A 25,306-nucleotide genomic window follows, 5' to 3' on the forward strand; every position below is an offset into this window, starting at 1 on the left:
AGGCTTCCTCCACACTAATATAAATAAATACAACAATAAACATAAAAGCGGACAAGAATAAGTGCAGACAGGGGAAGTTACCAGCGAGACCTGCCCCGACACTACGGATACTTGAACAGCGAGACCTACCCCGACACTACGGATACTTGAACAGTTAGCGATAAACTACTATAAGTTAGAAATAAAATACTAAAACACAGAAGCTATGCTCGCAGCAATCCAGCCTGAAAGAGCTGCATTTTGGCAAACTGTTGTCCAGGTACTGACCAGGTACTGACCAGGTACTGACCAGGTACTGACCAGGTACTGACCAGGTACTGACCAGGTACTGACCAGGTACTGACCAGGTACTGACCAGGTACTGACCAGGTACTGACCAGGTACTGACCAGGTACTGACCAGGTACTGACCAGGTACTGACCAGGTACTGACCAGGTACTGACCAGGTACTGACCAGGTACTGACCAGGTACTGACCAGGTACTGACCAGGTACTGACCAGGTACTGACCAGGTACTGACCAGGTACTGACCAGGTACTGACCAGGTCGGGATCAAAGTCAGAGTTCAGTTTGTTTTTACAGAGTTTTTACATTTTTCTTAAAAGATTCATCAATGCAAATGAAATGTACATTACAGAACTAAATCAACTCGAATCACTATTAAATTCAATTCATCCAACAACAAAAAGCTTCACTTTATTTCAAAAGCATAAAATACAACCTAGTCCCAGGTGTTCTTACCAAAGTATTTTGAAACCGTTTGTGAGCCCGTCCCAGACCCCAAGCTACTTCACGGTGCATGTCATGGGACAGGAAACCCGGTAAGAAGGACTGTGGCTAGGGTTAGGCTGCATAAACGCGGTCAGTTAAGACCTGACATGTGACATGCTGATAGCACCTAGTTTGGATGGTTTACTTTCGTTTCCTTATACAAGCCGATTTGTCCGGCTATTAGCCCGAGAATATGGCTGCCAAAGAAATCACTCATTTTACCGCAGAGATAACAACGAAATCTTTAGTCGATACATCTAGTGATTAATTTTGTGTATGTTTGTGAAGTATAGAAGGAATAAATGCGTAATTTTTGTGCCAGACACTTGTTGGTAGAGGCTTACTTGTTAAACAGCGCAAAAAGAATAAGCCGTTACTATATCTCAAGTATCAAAACAAATGATACAGCAAATACAAGTTTTTATGTGAAACACTAAATATTACGAAGCCTTGTCCCGATGACGTGTATGGGAACATTCATTTTCCTGCCTCAAAATTGCTCGAAAAAGCGCCGAGGTACCTTTGTTTTTGGTGCTCAAGGCCATTGTACTTTATTTCATTCTAGTTCTAAGGTCTTTGTTTTTGGCTTTTGTTCTATTGTGTTTTTGGTGCTGGTGCTCCGTAACACCAAGAAACTACCCAAAATTGGGACATAAAAAAATTGGATGCTCCCAAAACCACAACGTAACTTAACGTACCGTACCGTAATCCTGTACTCCCCCTTGTCATGTCCACCAGGGTCTATAAAGTGCAACACATATTCTCTCTCTCTCTTAGACGAGGCGCTTATCTCATATTATCTTTCTTAGGCGAGGCGCTTGTTCATATTTTTCCTCTTAGGCGAGGCGCTTATTCCGGGGGGGGGGGGGGGGGGGGCGGAAGGGGGGGGGGCAGGAGATGGCATATATTTCTTATTCGTAAGGCCACAGGATAATCATAGTGCGAGTCCCTAACTATCCTCTAAAAAGTCGGCAGTTGTTTTTCCAGCGTGCCACCGTTTTGTAAGTCTTGACTTGGTAATGTTTGTTCATTCTTGCTTTTTTTTGCTCGGATTTCTTCTTGCTTGAGTAACATATCAAAATCACTCTGAACACGTTCGATAATCATCTTACTCTTCGTCGCTTCCACTATATTATCATTTACTTTGTCCTGAATCCACTCCTTCACCGTAGAGTTAAAGTAGATTTTGGGAAGTTCCGCCATAGCCTCCCTTCTCACACTACGCATATTACTGATACAGCTGAATAATAAAAAGTTAAAATCAACAAAACGGCATAGAAATAGGCATCTCCGCCTGCGTGCCTACTGCTTATCTGTACCTTACACTTTGTTTCCGAGCAGACTCCAATCGAAAATAACTCAGAGCTTGAGACTGCAGCTGCCGATGAAGCATCCAGCCTTTCTCACTGAGAACACAACAAAACGCATATCTTACATACTGTCATTATAACAAGAGCCCGAATCCTTTAAGGATGACGACTTTTAGCAATCCTAAGACATGATCATGATACACTGAATAAATGGGACGTTAGCGATGATAAGACATTGAAATTGAGAAGGAATGTTTTTGCTAAGACATCTAAAAAGTAATTACAAAGACGTAGGCAAAGGGAATCGCCAGGGCATTGAAAAAAGAATTAAAGAATCTGTTAGTTTGTTGTGTCTATTCGTACTTGTTGTTGAAATCATTTATTTATATCTTATTATTATTATTATTATTATTATTATTATTATTATTATTATTATTATTATTATTATTATTATTATTATTATTATTATTATTATTTCATTTTTCTTAAACAATTCCTCGAAAGTTTAATAAAGAAATGTATCTTCGGGGGTGACCCCCTCCCATACCGACAACCACGCCTATGCGCTATTAGATAACTCACGTTTCCTTGGTCATATCCAGTGCGTGCAAGGCCTTACTCAGCTTGCAAACTATCTTGTAGATCTCGTGACCCGGGAAATTGGCATTGCAGAGCTCATCACTGAAAGTGAAAAGAAAGACAACATACGTTTGTATGTGAGATATAATGGTAAGATCTATTGGCATTTTCTAAATAACTTTGGGATCTTTTGATATTCTTAAAATTTTTTATGAAATAATAAGCCCTTTCAGGCGGCCTGCATATTTCTGATTTTGTCCTCAGATGGAAAATGGTCCGAAGAATAAACCCTCTCTTTTAATATTTTCATAGGAATTTAATTGGAAAGAAATCCCTTTGCTCGGACAATATCGACGGACATTTGAACGATTTCGATCAATAAGCGCATAAACTATCTCTATGATAAAAACTTACTTGTAAATAGCTTTTGCTTCGATGTCTATTTTATCTTTGAAACCAAGACGACTTGAAATATCCTCCAACAGATTGTCGTCCATAAGTCCTGGAAAATACAGTAGCAGAATAAAAAAAAAACACGGGAACCGATGAGAAATAACAAGCCATGAGAACCGGGCACAATAAAGAAACAGTGAGAAAATATCTGGGGACACAGCCACTTCCCTACTGGTCATTTCCTAAAAATTTCTGAAAATATTGGGGGGGGGGGGACGTGCCCCCAGTGCCCCACCCCTTGCTACGGCCCTTATATCTTATGTGTAAAATCAAGTGACTCTTGAATAAGAAAAGCCGGGGAAGTCGGTAGGGTGCATACATGGTGCATATATGCAGTGAGATCATACCCTCAAAAAACATTAGGGGGGAGGGGGGAGCGGTGTAATCTTTTAGACTAAAGTTTAATTTTAATGTTAAAAATTGGTTTTAGATATTAGTCCCTACACCATATTTAGGTGAACATTTGATCCGCCCCTGAGGCTCCTATAACCAATCTGGAAAATACTTTGGTTATAAAATTTGGCAGAGATTAGAATCTATGGTCAATTAAAAAGCAGGGCGTTGAGAGTCTACTAAAGTTTGTACCTCTGTTAAGAGAGGGGTGTTAAGAGTCTACTAAAGTTCCTACCTCTGTTCAGTGCTGTAAGGCAGATGACCAGGGATGGAATACCCGCGGGTAGCAGCTCGCAAAGTGTGCCAAAATAGTCGTATCTAAAACAAAGTACCTAAAAGTCGTACCTAAAACAAAGTACCTAAAAGTCGTACCTAAAACAAAGTTGAAGGGCGCAGGGCCTGATTACATATATTAACCAAATGCATAGTTGCATCTAAACTACTGTCTGGGACAAAGAGACATTTCCATGTTTAAACTTAAGCTGCCAAGATTGGCGAAGACGACACAACCGTATTAGTTTATTGATTTGATTAACGAACAATAGACGCCCACGAGATCGTTATGGGAGACGCCGGATTTTTTCAGTTGCCTTAGGGTTGCCTTAGGGCGACTTGTCGCGTTTGCTTTCTTAACTATAACATCGCAATGCGCCTCCCATTTCAGGTCGTCTGTGATGGTCCAGGTTATGAAGCAGGATATGCAATAAATAAACAAGTGCATCTGTTGTAGATTATCCACACTGACTGCAAACTGGTTGAAGTCTAGCTTGCGCATAATAGGGGAGGGGGAGAATCCTGCTGAGGGTTGGTCTCTTTTAACTTCATTGGTCCCTTTTAACGGGTTCAACACTGTTACCTGCTCCAGCCGGTTAATGCAATACCTATTACTTTGGTCTCTTTAAACAGGTTCAACACTCTTACCTGCTCCAGCCGGTTAATGCTATACCCATCACTTTGGTCTCTTTAAACAGGCTCAACACTCTTACCTGCTCCAGCCGGTTAATGCAATACCATCACTTTGGTCTCTTTAAATAGGTTCAACACTCTTAACTGCTCTAGCCGGTTAATGCAATACCCATCACCTTGGTCTCTTTAAACAGGTTCAACACTCTTACCTGCTCCAGCCGGTTAATGCAATACCCATCACCTTGGTCTCTTTAAACAGGTTCAACACTCTTACCTGCTCCAGCCGATTAATGCAATACCATCACTTTGGTCTCTTTATACAGGTTCATCACTCTTACCTGCCCCAGCCGGTTAATGCAATACCCATCACTTTGGTCTCTTTAAACAGGTTCATCACTCTTACCTGCTCCAGCCGGTTAATGCAATACCCATCACTTTGGTCTCTTAAAACAGGTTCAACACTCTTACCTGCTCCAGCCGGTTAATGCAATACCCATCACTTTGGTCTCTTTAAACAGGTTCAACACTCTTACCTGCTCCAGCCGGTTAATGCAATACCCATCACTTTGGTTGTATTAGGGAGGCTTGTTGCTAGTTCAAGGTACTTTAAGTTGTTGTCTAGGCGATCTCGGATGGGAACAAAGTCGGCAAAGGGCTTATGAGCACCTAATGAAAAAAACATCTTATCATAATTATTAGTTATTATTAAAATTAATATTTTGTCAGAAGAAAGAAGGGAAAAAACGAACATGGATGAGATGTTAACTGGCCTTTAAGGCAAAGCATCAATGATGTGGTGACAATCGATGCATTTATGTGCACATGCCTTAGAATACAATATTAAAATACGATGTTTTTGAACGAACAAACCTTTGAAGGCACTCGCTAACCACACTCGTGGAAACACGGCGACGTATCGCTCCAGCATAGCTACAGATAAAACAGATTGAGTAAGCTTGAAATGAAACACAGCATCGTATCGCTCTTGCTCTAGCAGAACAGATCTGAGTAAGAGTATACATCGAGTGGAGGACGTTTAAGTAGACACAGCGTCGATATTTGTGCTTTAATAAACTTAATTTTTAGGCGATCCAGCAAAATACTCTTTTTATTTAAAGAATTGATCTTAAATGATAAAGAACTTATAGTCCACAATGACTGTTGATTGTCTGATAGCTGAGGGCATGACCCTTTTTTCCACTATATAATGACATTAAAAACAAAATAAAACTTTCTACCTAGCTATCGCTGGCTATCTAACCTTGAGAAAAATATCCTTGTAATGTCGGTTTGTATCCCCATAACATTGGTTCCACGAGACCTTTCATTACTGCAAAACAGAAGATATGCTATTTCCTTACAAGTATAGTGTGTGTGTGTGTGGGGGGGGGGGGGGGGGGGGCTGGAAAGAAATCGAGTGAAAGGGAGTTTATGACGCTATTTCAATGCTCCCTTTTATGTAAATGATAAACAAGCCTTTACTTTCTAAATACTTCGCACCCCCTCCCACTTCTAGTGTCTGCACCAACTGAACTACAAATGATTTTGAAATAATGCGAATTTCTTGTGGCAATTTTGCTTATCCAATCCAGTCATTCTCCCATGTTTCGGAAGTGATGCTTTCCAGAAATCGAACCAATCAGAAAGCGCTTTGAAGTTCCCGTGAAGTGTATACTAAGTCTTTCATAACCTGAAATGCCAATGATTAGAATTTATAACTATATAAGTTAACGGGCGTTTCACATCCTACTGGTTTATTGTGACGTGTCTTTGTAAAGTACTTACGGCTGAGTTGTGGTAGTTCCCAGTCCCTCATCATGTCATCCCATATGATAGCCGAGAGGTTACGGTTAGACACGTGACGCAGTACTGGAAGCATGTGATGTAGAAAGATCGCGCTTTTGTTACGCACATCCATCTTACACGACTCACAAGTCTTGAGGTTATAGACCTGGAGAACACACGATCGTGATAGTAAACGAGATGAGAGTCACGTGACGATCAAAGAGACGAGGATCACGCGACGATTTAAGAGACAAGGATCACGTGACGATCAAAGATACGAGGATCACGTGACGATCAAAGAGATTATAATAAGACGATTTCTTGACGAATTCATGCTGACATACGCACCTTATTTCCACCTAAAAAATACACCTTATCTTTATGCACCTTATCCTGTTATACAAACCTCATCTCCTCCAACATGAAGCCATTGGGAGTGTGGATGCAGATCGGCAACCTGGTCAATGATCTCCTTTATCAAAGGCACAGACCCTGAATATTAATATAAAGAAAACACATTGACTATAGCAACAATGATGTCAGAGTGATGTGTGCAAGTGTCCTATCTAAGTAAAAAACAAACGAAACGGATATCATAAGAGTTTGCGTAAGAGTCCGCCCTGTTACAGTTACACCAAACTAAACGAGTATCATATGGGATGTGCGCAAGTGTTCTATGACAGTTAAACCAAGCTAAACGGACATCGTAGGGATGTGCGCAAGTGTTCTAAAAACAGCTAAACCAAGCTAAATAGACATCGTAGGGATGTGCGCAAGTGTTCTATGACAGTTAAACCAAGCTAAACGGACATCGTAGGGATGTGCGCAAGTGTTCTAAAAACAGCTAAACCAAGCTAAATAGACATCGTAGGGATGTGCGCAAGTGTTCTAAAAACAGCTAAACCAAGCTAAATAGACATCGTAGGGATGTGCGCAAGTGTTCTAAAAACAGCTAAACCAAGCTAAATAGACATCGTAGGGATGTGCGCAAGTGTTCTATGACAGTTAAACCAAGCTAAACGGACATCGTAGGGATGTGCGCAAGTGTTCTAAAAACAGCTAAACCAAGCTAAATAGACATCGTAGGGATGTGCGCAAGTGTTCTAAAAACAGCTAAACCAAGCTAAATAGACATCGTAGGGATGTGCGCAAGTGTTCTAAAAACAGCTAAACCAAGCTAAATAGACATCGTAGGGATGTGCGCAAGTGTTCTAAAAACAGCTAAACCAAGCTAAATAGACATCGTAGGGATGTGCGCAAGTGTTCTATAAGTTACACCAAGCTAAACGGACATCGTAGGGGTGTGCGCAAGTGACCTATGACAGTTAAACCAAGTTAAACGGACATCGTAGGGGTGTGCGCATGTGTTCTAAAAATAATTAAACCAAGCTAAACGGACATCTTAGGGGTGTGCGCAAGTGTTCTATTGCAATTAAACCAAGCTAAACGGACACCATAGGGGTGTGCGCAAGTGACCTATGACAGTTAAACCAAGCTGAACGGACATCATAGGGGTGTGCGCAAATGTTCTATTGCAATTAACCTAAGTTAAACGGACATCGTAAGGGTGTGCGCATGTGTTCTAAAAATAATTAAACCAAGCTAAACGGACATCTTAGGGGTGTGCGCAAGTGTTCTATTGCAACTAAACCAAGCTGAACGGACATCTTAGGGGTGTGCGCAAGTGTTCAACAACAGTTAAACCAAGCTAAACGGAAACAATAATAAGGGTGTGAGCAAGTGTTCTATGGTAAACGGATATGGTTTAACTGACGTGGCGCGCAAGCATTTTCTTTACCGTTCGGTATGCTGAAAGTTACTTGGACAAAACATACAAACCTTTTATAGTGTTGTCTAAAAGAAATGAACGTTTGAGTTGTTGCTTACGATATCGTTTAATTTAGCAGTATGATGGGGAATTCAAGCGGGATTTTAGAAAATTAGCCGCTAACGAGAGGGTAGCAATTAAAGATCGACTACATTTTGGACAAAATGCGGGCAGTGCGGCGTGCATAATGTTTTATGTGTTTCAAAGTTTTAAGGCTACCATACGGTGCATCAGCGCATGTCTGGAAGTACGGCTTTCTTCTTCTCATTTTGGTCAGGTTCGATTCTCGAAATGCCCTCGACATCATTGTCTTTTTTTACCACGTGCTTCCTTTCTTCTAAGTGACATCGAGGTAAGCAAAACATGCAACACACAAGCAGGTTCATGAAAATACCCGATACTGGGCTGATAATAATTTTTGTGTTTTCATTTTGTGTTTTCTTTTTTAACGCACACAATTAAGGGCTCGCGAAGATGGGCGAGCCTTGGTAGAGCAGCTATTCACTACCTTTGTACCTTCCCTTTTTTGGGCATAGCGAGTTAGTTTCACGGAGATGAGCAGGCCTTTGTAGGGCTGTCATTTATTACCGTTCTAGGGCAGAGCGAGATAGTGTAATGTTTTACGGAAATAACAAGCCTTGGTAGAGCTGTCATTTATTACCTTCCTTGTTAGGGCAGAGTACGTTAGTGTAACGTGCTGTTTCACGAAGGTGAGCGAGCCTTGGATGCCTTAGTGCGTACTGCAATATAGCAATATTAGTCAATAATATTAGTAACAACAAACCGGAACCTTGAGAACATAAGTGCCGTAACATCAAGTTCAAGTACTCATATATATGTTAGTCAATAAATAATTATTAGTAACAACAGTCATCCAGCGATCTAAACTAAGCTTTATTTCGTCAAGACTGCAACTGTTTCAAGTACTATAAAAAAAACAGAAATAAAATGTTCAATGTATGGAAGTAAATAAACTTAATTTTTATGGTTCACTATCGTGACACCATTAGAGAACCTTATACATAATGCTACTTTGTAGCCCAGGAGGTCCATATTCTTAACGCTTACATTATCCTCAAAATTTGCGGTTATTTGAAGATGAGATCAATGGTTTTAAAAAATGAAGCATTCTTAGCTATCTTATTACAGCAAAGTATACACTATTCCTTTGTTTTCAGGCTAGAAAAAAACTCAATTTAAGAAGTGGATCGTGCTAATAAAAGTCTGGCCATATTGCACGAATAACATTGATAATACACTATTACAGAGGCAGCCCCCACGCACTCTTTATAATGAAGCCCGAAAGATCGTAAACGTATGATTCAAATTGTGTCAAATTCATTCAACAGACAGACTTGTAGCAGATGTGGTCGACTGCGGTATTCTGTGTTGTGATAGTCTGAATATACGTTTTTTTCTTCTTTTCATGGTATACTATAAAGACTGGAGCAAGTATTTTGAGAAAAAAAGGACGTATAACGTTAATAGCGTCACAATACTGTCAAACGTGTGCAGAGACAAATGACTCTGACTTTCCCACGCTTAAGTGAATAGGTCGCTTTAATAGTTAATGAGAGTGGAAGTGCGCCTAGCCGCCTTACCTCCAGGTGGCCAAACGTCTGCACGAGCGGAATCACTATGAGACCATAGCTTGAGCAGGCGCTTTGGAACTGAAGTATTTCTTCGCGGCTATAGAATGAAACACAATCTAAGATAAGAAGGTTAAAACATCCGTAGATAAACAGTCAACGTTTAGTTGACATAAACACCTTTAAATAAAACCTTTCGCTCCAACGAAAGACTATTTCTCGAAACGTTAGCGAAACAACATTGTTTTCGCAGAGGCGTAAACCATGGCATTTTCAACCTTATGTTGATTTTCTTTCCTTGAATGTTTAGCTGAATTTGTCAAGGAGCGCGAAAAGTCAAGCAAGCAAGCAAGCAAGCAAGCGACATAACGAAATCATAGCACCACGAAAAATTGGATGACAATACAACCTTAGAACAACAAGATTACAGAAGTGAAATATAAAGCTTTTTCATATACAGTGATGTCTTATGGCAATTAGTTCATAGCGCGTATTTATGCTGTAATGTCGTCATGTCGCTAGTATGCGCTAAGCATTACATTATTGCTGATTGTAATGTTATTTTTTTATTATTTAGTAGGCAAATACACTTATTGCAGAGGACTTACAGACCAACCTCGTCCCAAGGGACTTCTGGGTAATCTTAGACGCATTCGCCATATTGAAAATTACCCAGAAGACCCTGGGGACGAGGCCGCTTACAGATATCAAGATGCAATGGAACCGAGATACCAGTGTGGTAATGGAGACGGTTTTAGTGACTGATCTTGAGTAAAGATGAGCGCATACAATAAACCGTAGAAAAAGATACTATAAATATAAAGCTATGTTTACTTGTGTTGGTAACAATTGAGAGCAGGTAATATAGGTGGTACCGCCCGTTCTATTGTGTGACTCCGTTATTCGGGAAGATAACAGATAAAACAAGTTGATCAACTCCTTTCAGAGTCAGATTTTCCCACGGTCCGTTCTAATGCCTCAAACAACAGAACAATAAAACAAAACAAATTTACTAACAATAGAGACACGCCGAGGCGCAATTAAAATTAGAGAGCCCTTTAGAATACTTAGATTGTTAGTTAGGTATAGTAAAATTTTAGACGCTATACAAATGTATGTGAGGAAAACGCTTTACTGGTGAATTACCTATATGCCTCTTGACTTGTTAAAAACTGCAGATTACCAGTGAAAGGGAACATGTCCACATACTCAATAAGAAAACCCGTTGCTCCCCATGAGCGAAGAAAGGGAACCAGCTGTAAAACAAGCAAAGGATTTTTGATATCATCAATCACTGCCTTGTGAACAATGCGATCAATTCATGGATTACAACGACTAATAAACCCGACTGGAGGGTAGAAGTGTGCTAGCAGGTGCCATAGGAGAGAGTTTCGAGGAATTCTTGGTTTAATAGTGCCAGCGAATAAAGGAGATACGCTACGAGTCTTCCGCTGGCCACGGTGTACTCAACAATTCGCTGTTAAAGATGGAATAAAGCCTGACGAATCCCTCATTCAGGTTTTCTAGGTCATCCGCCTTATTTAATAAGCGAATTAATGAGTATCATTTCTTTACATGTCCATAACAAAACAAAGCGCCATGACAATAAATATGCGCAAATGATGATGTATTTCATGCACTTAAAGTTCATTGTAACTCTATTTAAACTTGAACAAGTATCCTTGGTAACGCGTCGTTGAGTTAAAGAGGTTAGTTTTTTTCTCTAATGGCGCAGTTAGCGAGTTAGCGAGTGAAATATTTTCAAGCATCGCAATAAAGGACAACGCCTCCGGCGAAATATTTCAGATAGCTTGAAATCTTTGATACTTTTTGTTTGATTAATCACATGAAATAAATCTATTAAAATCCATTGTCTTTAAGGAGAAAATACTCTAGATGAACAAATACAGTAGTAGCCGGCAACCTTCTTTCTTCAATTATTTTTTCGTTTTTAATAGTTTGCTTATCACCCCCAAAAAAAGAATATTGGCAAAAGCAAGACACACCCTGGAACTTTATTGACCAAAAGCAATTTCTATGGTAAACAAGTAAGACCAGTCACTTTGCCCTTGGCGAGTTCAAGAACAGAAAACACAGCCATGGCCTAGCATAGAGGCGTGTGACAGCCATGGCCTACTAGCATAGAGGCGTGTGACAGCCATGGCCTAGCATAGAGGCGTGTGACAGCCATGGCCTAGCATAGAGGCGTGTGACAGCCATGGCCTAGCATAGAGGCGTGTGACAGCATGGCCTACTATCATAGAGGCGTGTGACAGCCATGGCCTAGCATAGAGGCGTGATGACAGCCATGGCCTAGCATAGAGGCGTGTGACAGCCATGGCCTACTAGCATAGAGGCGTGTGACAGCTATGGCCTACTAGCATAGAGGCGTGTGACAGCATGGCCTACTAGCATAGAGGCGTGTGACAGCCATGGCCTACTAGCATAGAGGTGTGTGACAGCCATGGCCTAGCATAGAGGCGTGATGACAGCCATGGCCTAGCATAGAGGCGTGTGACAGCCATGGCCTACTAGCATAGAGGCGTGTGACAGCTATGGCCTACTAGCATAGAGGCGTGTGACAGCATGGCTTACTAGCATAGAGGCGTGTGACAGCCATGGCCTAGCATAGAGGCGTGTGACAGCCATGGCCTACTAGCATAGAGGCGTGTGACAGCCATGGCCTAGCATAGAGGCGTGTGACAGCCATGGCCTAGCATAGAGGCGTGTGACAGCCATGGCCTAGCATAGAGGCGTGTGACAGCCATGGCCTACTAGCATAGAGGCGTGTGACAGCCATGGCCTACTAGCATAGAGGCGTGTGACAGCCATGGCCTAGCATAGAGGCGTGTGACAGCCATGGCCTACTAGCATAGAGGCGTGTGACAGCCATGGCCTAGCATAGAGGCATGTGACAGCCATGGCCTAGCATAGAGGCGTGTGACAGCCATGGCCTAGCATAGAGGCGTGTGACAGCCATGGCCTACTAGCATAGAGGCGTGTGACAGCCATGGCCTACTAGCATAGAGGCTTTCGGCAGCCATGGCCTACTAGCATAGAGGCGTGTGGCAGCCATGGCCTACTAGCATAGAGGCGTGTGACAGCCATGGCCTAGCATAGAGGCGTGTGACAGTTATGGCCTAGCATAGAGGCGTGTGACAGCCATGGCCTACTAGCATAGAGGCGTGTGACAGCCATGGCCTACTAGCATAGAGGCGTGTGACAGCCATGGCCTAGCATAGAGGCGTGTGACAGCCATGGCCTAGCATAGAGGCGTGTGACAGCCATGGCCTACCAACATAGAGACGTGTGACAGCCATGGCCTAGCATAGAGGCGTGTGACAGTCATGGCCTAGCATAGAGGCGTGTGACAGCCATGGCCTAGCATAGAGGCGTGTGACAGCCATTGCCTACCAGCATAGAGGCGTGTGACAGCCATGGCCTAGCATAGAGGCGCGTGACAGCCATGGCCTAGCATAGAGGCGTGTGACAGCCATGGCCTAGCATAGAGGCGTGTGACAGCCATGGCCTACTAGTATAGAGGCGTGTGACAGCCATGGCCTAGCATAGAGGCGTGTGACTTAAACTCTAACTACCAAGATCAAAGTACCGAACCCTGCAAAAAGCCGTACCTCTAAAAGGTAGCTCATTCGTGGAGGGGCACCATTAAAATCAAGATGAACCAGTTTATGTTCCAAAAACCTGAAAAGTAAATTAATACAGTACAAAACAGTTTTATTTAGACTCGATCTCGTTTATGAGACTCCTTTTAAGGACACATTTTTAAATTCGTCTTCCTTTATCTACCATCATCATCATTTTTAATATAATTTTTTCCCATCGTCGCCATCATCAACATCGTCTTATCATCACCACTATCAGCAACATCATATCACATTGTCATCATCATTATCTTATTGTCATCACCATTATCTCATCGTTATCATCACTATCAGCAATATCACATCATCATCATCATAACATCATCTTTATCGTCATCATTACATCATCATCAGCATTATTATCAGTACGTTCGCCAAACATTACCACCACTAACACCACCTTTCGTCCCGTACTATACATGAACTAACCCTCTGTGCTCCGGCCCCTTCTGAATGTTCTTAGCAATCTGTATAAGTCGCACTTCTGCTTGGTTAAGCTTCACGGTTACGGCCTGCAGACTTTGCCTCGCTTTGGCGATTTCTAAAAAAAAAGGACAATGTAAGGAGGGGAAGGATGTGGAAGGGGTTACTCCGACAGCAAGAAGAAAAAATTACCTTTTGTAACATTGAACAGCACTGTGTCACGTGATAGTGTGTCGCGTGTAGCGGATGGCGCAGATCTGTTAGTGTCACCATAGGAGACACACCTAGACACCAGCAAAAATAACGATACAACACAAAATAAACATCAACAAAAATAACATCACAAAGTAAAGATTGGAGTTGAGTTGACAAAACAGTCGTTATTTTGTTATTTACGGAGGCGTGTGTGGTCATCAGATAAATGCGCGATATATAAGTAGTCGTTGGCGCGCTACTTTTCTATCATTACGCACTCGGGTTGGTTTCCCTTGACTAATAGAATTGAGCTAATAGTCATAAAGATGCAAGTCTGAAGAAGCAAATTAATGCACGCTGTTCAATCAACAAAAAAAAAGCATTTTGAAACAGAGCATTAATTCTGAGGTAATCCACATTATAACTGTGATAGTGCTTGTGTTATCAAAGAGAACGCCACAATCGGACTGTTAAGAGTCACTCACCAAGCGACCGCGAATGCTAAGACTCCCGTTACCAGCCTACAATGATTATATTCTGTGGCTCGAGACATGTTTTATCAAAAGGCCAGACTCTGAGCCCCGTGATCCGTGAAAATTTGGATTATTCCCCGTGTACCGTTCTTGTTTGTTGAGAGTTTACCCGTGCGCATCACGCCGTGAGATCAACCTGCTAGTCAGTGGTCACATGAGACATAGGGAAACGCCTTTGTCACAAACACGCATTAAAGATTCTCACAAGTAATACAAACAGCCTAGTATTGGAGGTACATTGATTGCTATGTGTGATAAAGTATGCTGACTTGTATTTCTTGTCGCACACGCTGTTCGAATCCTTGCTCTGGCCTTGGGTTAGTTCCTGGGACTGGATTCCATGAGGGACGAACTTCACTGTGTTTTCACAAACCCTCTATAACTTGAACTCTTGCTTACTCGTACCCTCGATATCTCGAACCTAGAGTGGTAAAACGTTGGCAAAACTTTGATTTATTTTCAACAAAACTTGATTACTTGATGGCATAATGAACTACACGCCACTTTTTTTTCTTCACGGCACATTCTTTTTTTTACGGCAAACTTTTTTCTTCACGACAAAATGTTTTCTTCGGAGAAAGTTGGATTAGTTTCCTGGAAAACGAGGATATAAGATTTTAACCCTAGACAGATTTTTTGCCTTTTCGGCACCTGCTGAGTCTCAGACTTTTCCAGGCATAGTTTTCCTTTTCTGGTACAATTTCCCTCTCCTGGTGGGGAACGCAAATAGGCATTTAAAAAAACTTGGGATAATCCATCGACCTGATGAGAAATTTGCCACGTAAAAACCTGCCGGGAAATTTTTACTCGCCGGGTCTGTTACTGAGGAATGTCGGGAAGATTTGCCAAAAAGTTGGTAAGGGCGGATCTAGCTTTTCTCTAAAAGGGAGGTTTGGCCCAGTGGGGGAGCGGGGAGTAATTTTTGTTACATATGGCTTTATGACAGCCCAAAGGGGGCCTTAAACCCCCTAGACTTTGGAGTTTACTCCGGCTTCTCAAAATCTCTGACTTGTTAAGAGAGCGTTAAAGGGGCGGGAGGGGGGAGTGCTTATTAAAATGGAGCTCGCAACTGAGTGTCAAGAAACAACTTCACACACTGGAAAAGTTTTTATAGTTTTTTTCGAGATTGTCGGTAAATAATATAACAACATCTAAAATATGCAACAGATAAAGCAATACTTCATGATAACCCCCCAGACAGTCTTTTATAAGAGCGGGTGTCTGTTGTGTTGAATGGCTTGTGCCGCTTATCACAACAAAAGCTATACAAATTTAACCTTAACTCAACTTAATTTAAAAAACTGTAAGACAAACCGCATGAATTCAAGGGGACAAGAAATTTATGAGTGGTTTAGTAGGGCATGGTGTTTGTCCCATTTCTTTTGCTTTGTGTTTAGATTGACAAAGCAATAATACACTTTTGGAGTGTATACATTGTTATATAAGATCTGCTAAAATGTTCATTTAAAGCAGCGGGCCGTGCTTATGTTCTTTTAAGACTGTCAATGTATATAATAATATGCACTGAGTTCGAAAAAAACTATACGCGGACGCAGAACTCGTCCGGCCGTGACTACGAACTGTTCAATAACCTCTAGAAAATGACACAAATGATCAATAACAATAATATATGAGAGTGTTATAAACACAATTTGATTCTGCATTTAGAACGCTTACAAAACAAAGCAATATTTTTCTTACTATCTGAGCCTCAAGATATTGGTGAAATCCTCAAGCTGGACGTTGTTATTAAAAAGATTCTTTTAACAAAGGGAGTGTACTGGTGTACAGACTGGGTCGGGCCTATTCACGGCCATTGAAAGGCCAAACCGGAGGGGACATGTGTGTCTCTATCGCTATTACTGTCGCTAAACTCTGCGCGGGTAAGAGAATATAGCGGTCTTGGCAATGATCCGCGCATGGCATTATCTCTTGCGAGAAAATGTTTTGTCGTGATAGATCGTGATCTAAATTACACGTTACGTCTTGCGTGACAGATTACATTACATATACTGTATACCACAGAGAAAGCAAAAGTGAGTTCAAATAAAGAAGCGAGAATTTGAGCATTTTTGTCTTTTTAAGAAAACAAATACTTCAGAAACCCGACCTTGGCGTGTGCTATATTATGACTTTGGCGAGAATTTTGAGCAACGGATTAATCTTTAAAGCATTTAAAAATCGGGAATCCATCAGCCCGTAAACGATCTCTTTAAAAACGGGGGTCCACAACAACGTGTTACGTTTTAAATCCAGAAAGTTACTGTTTACATTGTAAAATACAGTCTTTTTCAAGGAATAGAATCCACGCGTCTAAACACTTGATTGAAAATATTTCATTGGAATAATCTGTTTTACTCGCCTTATAACCGATTGATTATTTTCTTGCGTTTAACAGTATCATTTTGTGATGGTAAACTCGCTGTCTGATCCTTAAAGCTTTTTATCATCTGTTTATGAACAGAAGGGCGTGCCCGATAATTACCGAAACAAAACCCTGTTTGATAAAAATCAAATCACTCTTTCGCGCTCAAGTCCAGCCATGCGTCAATGATGATACCCTGAGGCCTGTGTGTTTTGTCGCTAAACACGACTCTTTTCAACGGAAGCCACAGGGGGTCAAGTTTCACCATGCGGCATTTAGACTTTTGTTCCTCAAAAAAAATCTCTCATGCACATACCCCCGTGAGTCTCCTCCGTTTCTATGAGTATAATAGTAAACACTTATTCTGTGGGCAGGGATAATGCTTACGGAGATGTCCCCGTATTGCTTGCTTAGAAAAAGTTCAATGGCAGCGGTTAGCGGTAATGATAATATCCTCAAGCGAAATGACATTTTCTACTTAACCCAGCCATCCCCCAAGGCCAGTGTTTCCTAACTCGCAAGCCAAGTTATTGCAAGCTCACAAGCATAAAGGGTCTGAGGGTTAACGTCAGATGTTTTCCTCGCGTGTGAAGATATTGATCATGATTTATGGCGTCCATCCATTGTTTGGGTGTAGACAAAGCATTTTTATGCTTATGAAAAGGGATTCCATTGGGAAGCTTATCGAACAAATGCACCTAATACTGCCCTGGATCCGCAAGAACTAAAGCTAACATATACCAGATATACGCGCAAAATGCAAATGAGTGTGTAATAAATACTCAGCGGTCATTATTGCTTTGTATAGTGCATTCGATGGCTTGTCTTTTTTCCATAGGGACGTATGAGTCATATTATTTGTATCTGCGTCTCAGAGAGAAGCCTTCGCCTGGGCGACTGATGCGATTCAAACGACAGATGCTGCCCAGCAGATGAGTGCCTTCCTCTCCCCACCCTCTCCCCCCTTCTTTCTGTAGTAGCGGTCTCCTCCCCACGTACCCTGGGTACCAGAAGCTCGAGCTTCACTCCGACCCAGGGTACTCGATCCCCACGCCTTGTCCCTCGGAGCCTGAAGATAAGGAACAGAAAAACAAGTACGTCCACAGAACAAACAACGACAACAAAAACAACAACAATCTATCAGCTTTACTGATAGAATGTTTTGAGCTGATACGAGGAGTGAACATAACGAGAAATAAACCGTAAAAGCTTGATAGCGTGTGTTTCAATCTTCTAATTGCCCTCGCTTTGTCGCAGTCTCTCTTCATTCGATATTGGTATATTCCCTCCCCCCCCCCCCCAGCCCAATCTTGTTTCAACCCCCACTCGCCTTCCCCGGGGAGAGTGGGGGTTGAAACAAGATCGTAACGCTCTTATTGCCAGAACAATTGAAAAACAACGGTAAAAACAGTTCCAATTTACATGTTGGATTTGTTTGCCTATATCTTGTCCAACTTCGACGCGAGTTTATAAAACAGTTCATCGGTAATTACATTCGAAGGTCAAACATGCGTTATAAAACTTGACAACACATCAATAAAACACGATAAACTACTGGATTTGTAAATTGTGTAAAACGTTTTACTAAACGATCGATAACAGACTACCTGCGTAGAAGGGAAAGAGATCCTAGTAACGCCACTAGTCATATTCTCCATCTTGTCGCTCTATGGTGCCGACATGAAAACACAAGTCAGCCGAATGCTATGCAAATCCTTGGCGCAAGAGCCGATTATCGATTGATCCCTGTAAGATATCGCACGAACGCGAACAAAACGACCCCCCGCAAGATCCCCCGGGGTCGCTCAAGGTCCTGGCGTACCTTTCAAACCTGTCAATCAAGTTCTCGTCTCTGCAAATATCTCGGACGAAGAGCAGAGCCCGCTGCTCTCGAGTTGGCTCTCTCAGCTTTTGATTGGCTAGTTGGACGACCTCCCGCCTTGTGCAATAACACAGTGTTGATTTTGTACTCAGCAGTTGAGACGAAACCTCCTAGAGCGCTAATCTATGCACAAGTTCGAACCAAAAAAAGAAACACATTTTTCTCGAAGCCCTTAACCATAGTTGCATGTTTGCATTGCATAACAAATCTTGATCGTCGTTTTGTAGTCAAAGAGTTTGGCTTCTTCCAAGTTTTATGAGCATTTTGAGGGAGTAATTTCTAAATAAGGATGTCTAGAGTGCGGAAATGATTGTCTTTCGGGGGGAGATCGCGTTACGACTGCCTGTTGACAGGAGAGATGTTTTTGAAATAATCATAGTGGTGGTGGAATTAAACCAGCCCACGATCTGACACAAACCAGCTTAAAATATGGATATCATTTTGACAATGAAGAAGAATTTTTTTTAAAAATAAACTGAATTCGAGGAAATATTTTTAGCGATATTACTTTACATTAAATCATTTGTTAGTCAAAAGAACTCTCGCGAAAGTAATATTTGATAATATTTAAAATCTATATTGTGCAATTTTGACATCTACATATTATCAAATGCGCAAAAGTTGACTTTAATTGATCGAGCTTTAGTCATGTCTTTCGCTTTGAGTTCACGATAGAAATGTTTGGTCTGGTGAATTCGAGTTAAAGAAAAATGATGTTAAGCAAAACTTATCTATCAAAAAAGAATGTAGGGACGCCCACTTTAATCACAGTAATGCAAAATTCATGACAGTTTGTGATCACGAATTTATTTAAAAGCTATATAGGTATATTTTATCCTTTCTTCATGAAGGATATACAATTCTATTTAAATAAGACCTCATGTGAAAAGGCTGCAGCATCCTGTATAAACTTTGTTTAGATAAAAGTAATTTGCTATTGTCATGAAAAAAGAAGCTATCACAGACCAGAGAACAGCTCAAGAGAGACAAAAAACGAAATCGCTGAACAGCCCCGTCCTATAGCAGTACGGATGTTCTGGTAAAAGCCATGTATTAAAGGCAGAGAATACAGGGAAACTGCTCACGTCGAAGAAGAGGGATATATATAGAATACAGCCAGCTAGGCTTGGATCGACGTTGTCGGGGAAAAGCAAAAAGATTCCGTTCTATATAAAAGCTTACCAAGCAACATAATTGCGTTGACATAAATATCAAGAAAATAGTCGTCCAAGTAGCATGGGCTTACCACGCTAAGCGCCTAACGTTGCGTTTCAAATGAACCTTTTCCAAGACCACACCTTCGCTGGCGTTTCCCGCACACTTCGAGGATTCGGTTCGGACGAAACCCAGTTTAACAAGAGCTTTCTTAATCTTTTTCAGAATGTGTTCTCTCGCACTGTGGGCTTTGTCGTCGGTTAAGCTTGTCGGCGAGTGCGCATCTCGGCTGTCGTTTCAACCCATGGCGAAGTTATATTAGAATTTGTAAAATTCTCTATATATTTGTACTCTCCTTTGCTACTGGTTATTCATCCTTCTTTTGTCTAAATACATGATCAAGGATAGAAAGTTTGCCTTTCTTTCTTTCGAGGTATCTTTTTTTAATGTCTTCCTTAAATATATATATATATATATATTTTTTGTTCACAATGAACCCCGTACGATTTGTGTCAAGAAAATACGTTTCTACCTTTTTTGAGCGGCGTCTTTTTTAAAACAACCGTTCAACAAGCTTTTAATTGAAAAACAAAATCAACAATATCAAGCTAAATCATTTCAAACAAAATAAATTTAATAGTACACTTTGTGCTTTATATATTTAACTCTATTTTAGTTACAATAAAGACATTCTAAATTACTTATTTTTTCTCGGAGTCTCTAGCACCGAGTCGCTGATGTACTGTTCCTCTATAACTGTTCTATACCTTTCTTCCCTTTCTTCACAACTAGTTTTTTCACTGAAATGTATAATCAAATTGTATGAGCCCAAAAGGGAATACGATTGATTTCTGAGTAACGTTTTATGTTATATATCGACTCTATGTTGGTCATATTGAGCTTTTCGCGCGCTGTGAACTTTCATGTGTTTTCGTAACGAACTTGGATGAGTATAACTTTTATCGCATCCCACGAACCTACAGCAGTAGGGTTTCTCAAGTGTATGAACATGGATGTGCTTTCTACGATCGCTCGAGTTCGCAAACCTTTTATCGCAACCCTTGTATTCGCACGCGAAGGGTCGCTCTCCAGTGTGAGTTCTAATATGGATTTTGAGATTTTCAGCGCGCGCAAAACTCTTGCCGCATCCAGGTTGGGAACAAGTGAACGGTTTTTCACCAGTATGAACTCTAATGTGGTTAATAAGTTTGTACTTAGCTTTGAAGGGGAGACCATTTCTTGGGCATTCCCTCCAGTTACAAACAAACGCTGATGTCACACCAGTGACAAGGTGAGACTCTGTAATATGGAATACAAGTTCCTCAATCCTGTAGAAGCCAGCACCGCAGACGTCACTCGAATGTGGTGCAAGCTCCCAGCGGCAAATTCTCGGAGTGTCCTCGTCTTGCTTGGTTCTGGAGTCAGGGCTATGTGCAGGAGGGTGTCGTGCCTCGGAGTGTGCTTGCGAGACGCGTGCGTAATCGTAGACTTGTTGTAGCCCGTGATAGTACGCCATGGTTACTTCTGAATCCCGCGAGCTTTCACCAAAGCGTCGAGAATAGAGAGGCGAGGAGCTTGGCTCTGCGGTACCCCTGCACATTGAAGTCTTGTCCTGCTTCTGAAAGACCACGTTAATTCCGTTTTGGGATCCATCCGATAGCCTGGGAGTTACGTATCGTGTATCAAAATACTCCGAGGCTCGAGTTAAACTCGGCGGCGTTCTAACAGGCCTTTGGTACTCAGTGGGCCCGCTATTCGATGCTTCCGAGTTACTGTCCTTTTGGGATAGCCGCGAATAGTTTTCACTTGCACTAATGCTCGAGTCATCTTCTGAGATATTCGAGTCTGATTCTGAGTTTGACACAGATGTGCTCCACTCGGGTCTATACGCTGGGAAGGAGACGTACCCACTGGGCTCCTCGGGCCGCCGGTCTTCTGTCCCTCTTGTTAGCGCATTACTATTAATACTACTAGTACTACTAGCATTTGATTGTAAGACAGGCTGCGATCGCCTGTCAACGCTTCGTAACGATTCCATGTCTACTAACAATTTGACCTCCGGATTCACCTCCATCCCCGTGAGCCGATCCAAACGACATCTAGAATACTCCGAACCGGCCGTTAATGCCGATTCAGACGAGTCCAAAGCCCTCTCTCTCTGACTCTCCGAAGGTAACGTACGATAGTGCGAAGACACGGGGTCCGCAGCCACTGCTGAATCACCGAGAGAAATATTACAGGTAACATCTAGTGGCTCAGTCTTGACAATAACATGCTGATACCGCGAGGGTTCCATCAGCCGTGCTACGCTCATCCAGTTACTTGTGTTACCGTAAGGCTACTGCAGTGCTTGCTCGAGTCGTGTGTAGCACCGGCTAGCTGCCTTGTGTGTGTATTGTGATGATATGATCGCCACAATCCCGCGTTACAAGCCCACAGTCTTGACCTGCGCGCGCAGCTAATACCGTGTGCGCAGTCGCAGTGAAAAACTCCGTAGGAGTCGTATTCAAGTAGTGTTTCTTTCCCCTCGGACCATCTGAACTCCCTGCCGTGCGTTTTCAATATAACCCGACGATTCAATCAAATTTGCATTCAGACAATTTCTCTCATAGCGCGCCAACACAGCGCGTTGTCACAAGGCTATTCGCGTCTTCCTGCGACCATCTGTATGAAGAGTGTCTCGCGCAGACCTTGGCTGATGTGACCGACAGCACATGCACACTCGCCAGACGACCACCAAGCAATCATCCACCCAAGTGAGCAGCGCCTTTTAGTGACCGCTTCTGGCTTTGATACGTTCTAAAAGCTTCAGCCGAGCTGTGCGAAGTAAAGTAACCAAAGTCTTTGTGAAGAGGAAATAAAAACAATGAGTTGTCTTGCGCGGCGCGTAATTCAATGCCGAATCCCCTGCAACGAAGATTTGCATCTCACCGAAGACTGGCTCGCAAGATGAATTACTCAACCCCCCTCGAATTGGTTTCCCGCATTGATTGAATTTACAAGATCTAGTTCACGTTTTAGGATTGCTTAGCGTTTTTCTAACTTGCTATTGTGCCAATGACGCGAAGGTTGAACTGCAAGTGTCGGGTCATAGCGCCACTAAATGCCCTAAAGTAAGGAGCTCGGGGCCTTTGAGCGAATCTCCGTTGCGTGATAGTGTCGCTAAGTCGTGGTCTCCAGTGGTGCACTTTGGTTGATCCAGAATATCATTATAAGCCAAGCGCTGGCGAGCTTAGCTCTTAAGAAATAAAGACCACAGGAGATAGACCACTCTTGGCCGGCACCAACTGAACACCCGAGTTTTGACCAACTGGGACTCGGCAATCACCATATGAGTACTCTTTATTTACATGAATTTAACGCAGTTTTGAGGAAAATTAAATTGCGTGTGAGCTGATCTGCCAAAATGAGTGCGCGGCTAGGTACAAAGTTCCTAACCCCCGCTCAGCTTTAGAATGTAGTCAGCGGGCTAAAAAGAACCCAGGTAAAACCGCAAGGCTAAGATGCAAGCCAACGAAATGTAATGCGCCATTCTGACCGGTTCTTTAAGGTTAAAACTGTCTTTCTAAGTAACAGCCTATTTCTCTATAGATCCTTAAACGGTGCATAAATTATCAAGTGCATGCCAGAACCTTAAGACCTAAGTATCCCCAGCGAACAGCCCCCCTAGTCAGTTAGTCTTGTCTTGACTAATAGTTAATTAAGATATTAAACCGAGGCAGAATCGCTAACTTGAGCTTCCTGTTGTTATACCCGCGGCCCTATATCAGCTCTTTTCTACGTCTGATATTGGTTACAAGATTTACCGTGTTTTTCGCTTTCCATTTTGCTGACACGGCTTGATAGCTAGATACGGGCCTGTACAGACCACATGCTGAGTGTGTGGAGACCCCAAACAACCCATGACAACCCTCACTCAATGTAAATACTCATCTAACATTCATAGCTACTACATCGATCAAAGGCGATCCGGGTATCGCTTTACGCGATTAAAAATCATCAAGCATAAACCATGGTGTGGTTAATTAAAAAAAAAACGCAAAAACTGAAATATGCTAGCATGTCATTTTGTTTCACCCCGGGAGGCCAAGTTCCAACTCATTTTCGTGTCGGAAGTAAGCATTTAGTAATTGTGCATTGAAGCAATTAAACATTACATGACCTAAAATGGTTCTTTATAACAATTGAATCCAAGGTTTTGAGGTCCGCATTAGCATAACACGCGCCCGGGGTTTCTTTTTCTGTCAAGCAAGAGGTTTTTTTTATCTTCGCTAACCTTGGCTTTTATATTGTTTACATCCGGGTCTCGATGTCAGCAGCGCGCTACGAGCGATGTTATCGTTAATGGCACTATCATGCTGTTCCCACATCGTGCTTTTGCGTTATTTGAACTGTTTGTTCATCATTTTGATTAATTCTCATCCTCTATATCACGTGATCTGAGCACGACAGACTGGGTAACCCCCCACGTTTATCAAAAAAAAAAAAATCACAACCACTCCCGCTTTTTTTACTTTTGAAAAAAGGAGACGATATTTTTTATTTTCCAGATTTTAAATTCGGGTGACTCAAAATTACATTCTCGAAATTCGGTTATCATTCTAACGTTAGTGCTATAAAATACATGGGGCAAGGTGTACAATGTGTGGTGGGTTATGTATAGTGTACCCCCTGGTGTAGGGTGGTGGGTTATGTATAGTGTACACCCTGGTGTAGGGTAGTGGGTTATGTATAGTGTACACCCTGGTGTAGGGTAGTGGGTTATGTATAGTGTACACCCTGGTGTAGGGTGGTGGGTTATGTATAGTGTACACCCTGGTGTAGGGTAGTGGATTATGTATAGTGTACACCTTGGTGTAGGGTGGTGGGTTATGCATAGTGTACACCCTGGTGTAGGGTAGTGGGTTATGTATAGTGTACACCCTGGTGTAGGGCAGTGGGTTATGTATAGTGTACACCCTGGGGTAGGGTAGTGTGTTATGTATAGTGTACACCTTGGTGTAGGGTGGTGGGTTATGTATAGTGTACACCCTGGTGTAGGGTGGTGGGTTCATATAGTGTACACCCTGGTGTAGGGTGGTGGGTTATGTATAGTGTACACCCTGGTGTAGTGTGGTGGGTTATGTATAGTGTACACCCTTGGTGTAGGGTAGTAAGTTATGTATAGTGTACACCCTGGTGTAGGGTGGTGGGTTATGTATTGTTTACACCCTGGTGTAGGGTGGTGGGTTATGTATAGTGTACACCCTGGTGTAGGGTAGTGGGTTATGTATAGTGTACACCCTGGTGTAGGGTAGTGGGTTATGTATAGTGTACACCCTGGTGTAGGGTGGTGGGTTATGTATAGTGTACACCCTGGTGTAGGGTAGTGGATTATGTATAGTGTACACCTTGGTGTAGGGTGGTGGGTTATGCATAGTGTACACCCTGGTGTAGGGTAGTGGGTTATGTATAGTGTACACCCTGGTGTAGGGCAG

General features: G+C 42.1%; 2 protein-coding genes across 2 annotated transcripts; both read right to left on the reverse strand.

The window, feature by feature from the left end:
* Positions 1-1,544: 1,544 nt before the first annotated feature.
* Positions 1,545-17,775, reverse strand: LOC5507329 (hexosaminidase D). The gene is made up of 17 exons (XM_048728975.1): positions 14,380-17,775; positions 13,892-13,983; positions 13,706-13,817; positions 13,247-13,316; positions 10,761-10,870; positions 9,627-9,714; positions 8,687-8,765; positions 6,604-6,689; positions 6,198-6,363; positions 5,674-5,742; positions 5,283-5,342; positions 4,946-5,078; positions 3,742-3,824; positions 3,075-3,162; positions 2,664-2,762; positions 2,091-2,177; positions 1,545-2,011 (listed from the first exon to the last, which is right to left on the reverse strand). The coding sequence occupies exons 1-17, from the start codon at positions 14,445-14,447 to the stop codon at positions 1,732-1,734; spliced, it is 1,770 nt and encodes a 589-aa protein (XP_048584932.1). The 5' UTR covers positions 14,448-17,775; the 3' UTR covers positions 1,545-1,731.
* Positions 17,776-20,442: 2,667 nt separating this feature from the next.
* On the reverse strand, positions 20,443-23,946 carry LOC5507346 (zinc finger protein GLIS2 homolog). Its single transcript, XM_032375915.2, has one exon. The coding sequence runs from the start codon at positions 22,141-22,143 to the stop codon at positions 20,698-20,700; it is 1,446 nt and encodes a 481-aa protein (XP_032231806.2). The 5' UTR covers positions 22,144-23,946; the 3' UTR covers positions 20,443-20,697.
* Positions 23,947-25,306: the final 1,360 nt, after the last annotated feature.

This window comes from Nematostella vectensis, chromosome 6 (assembly GCF_932526225.1).
Source record: "Nematostella vectensis chromosome 6, jaNemVect1.1, whole genome shotgun sequence".
Classification (NCBI taxonomy): domain Eukaryota; kingdom Metazoa; phylum Cnidaria; class Anthozoa; order Actiniaria; family Edwardsiidae; genus Nematostella; species Nematostella vectensis.

Bases quoted from the DNA above. Each gene is read 5' to 3' on its own strand.
- LOC5507329 (XM_048728975.1), bottom strand. From the start codon at position 14,447: ATGTCTCGAGCCACAGAATATAATCATTGTAGGCTGGTAACGGGAGTC. The intron at 8,766-9,626 runs GTAAGGCGGCTA...GCTATATTGCAG, and splicing joins AGACGTTTGGCCACCTGGAG to TACGCACTAAGGCATCCAAG. The intron at 6,364-6,603 runs GTTTGTATAACA...TGTGTTCTCCAG, and splicing joins TTCATGTTGGAGGAGATGAG to GTCTATAACCTCAAGACTTG.
- LOC5507346 (XM_032375915.2), bottom strand. From the start codon at position 22,143: ATGAGCGTAGCACGGCTGATGGAACCCTCGCGGTATCAGCATGTTATT.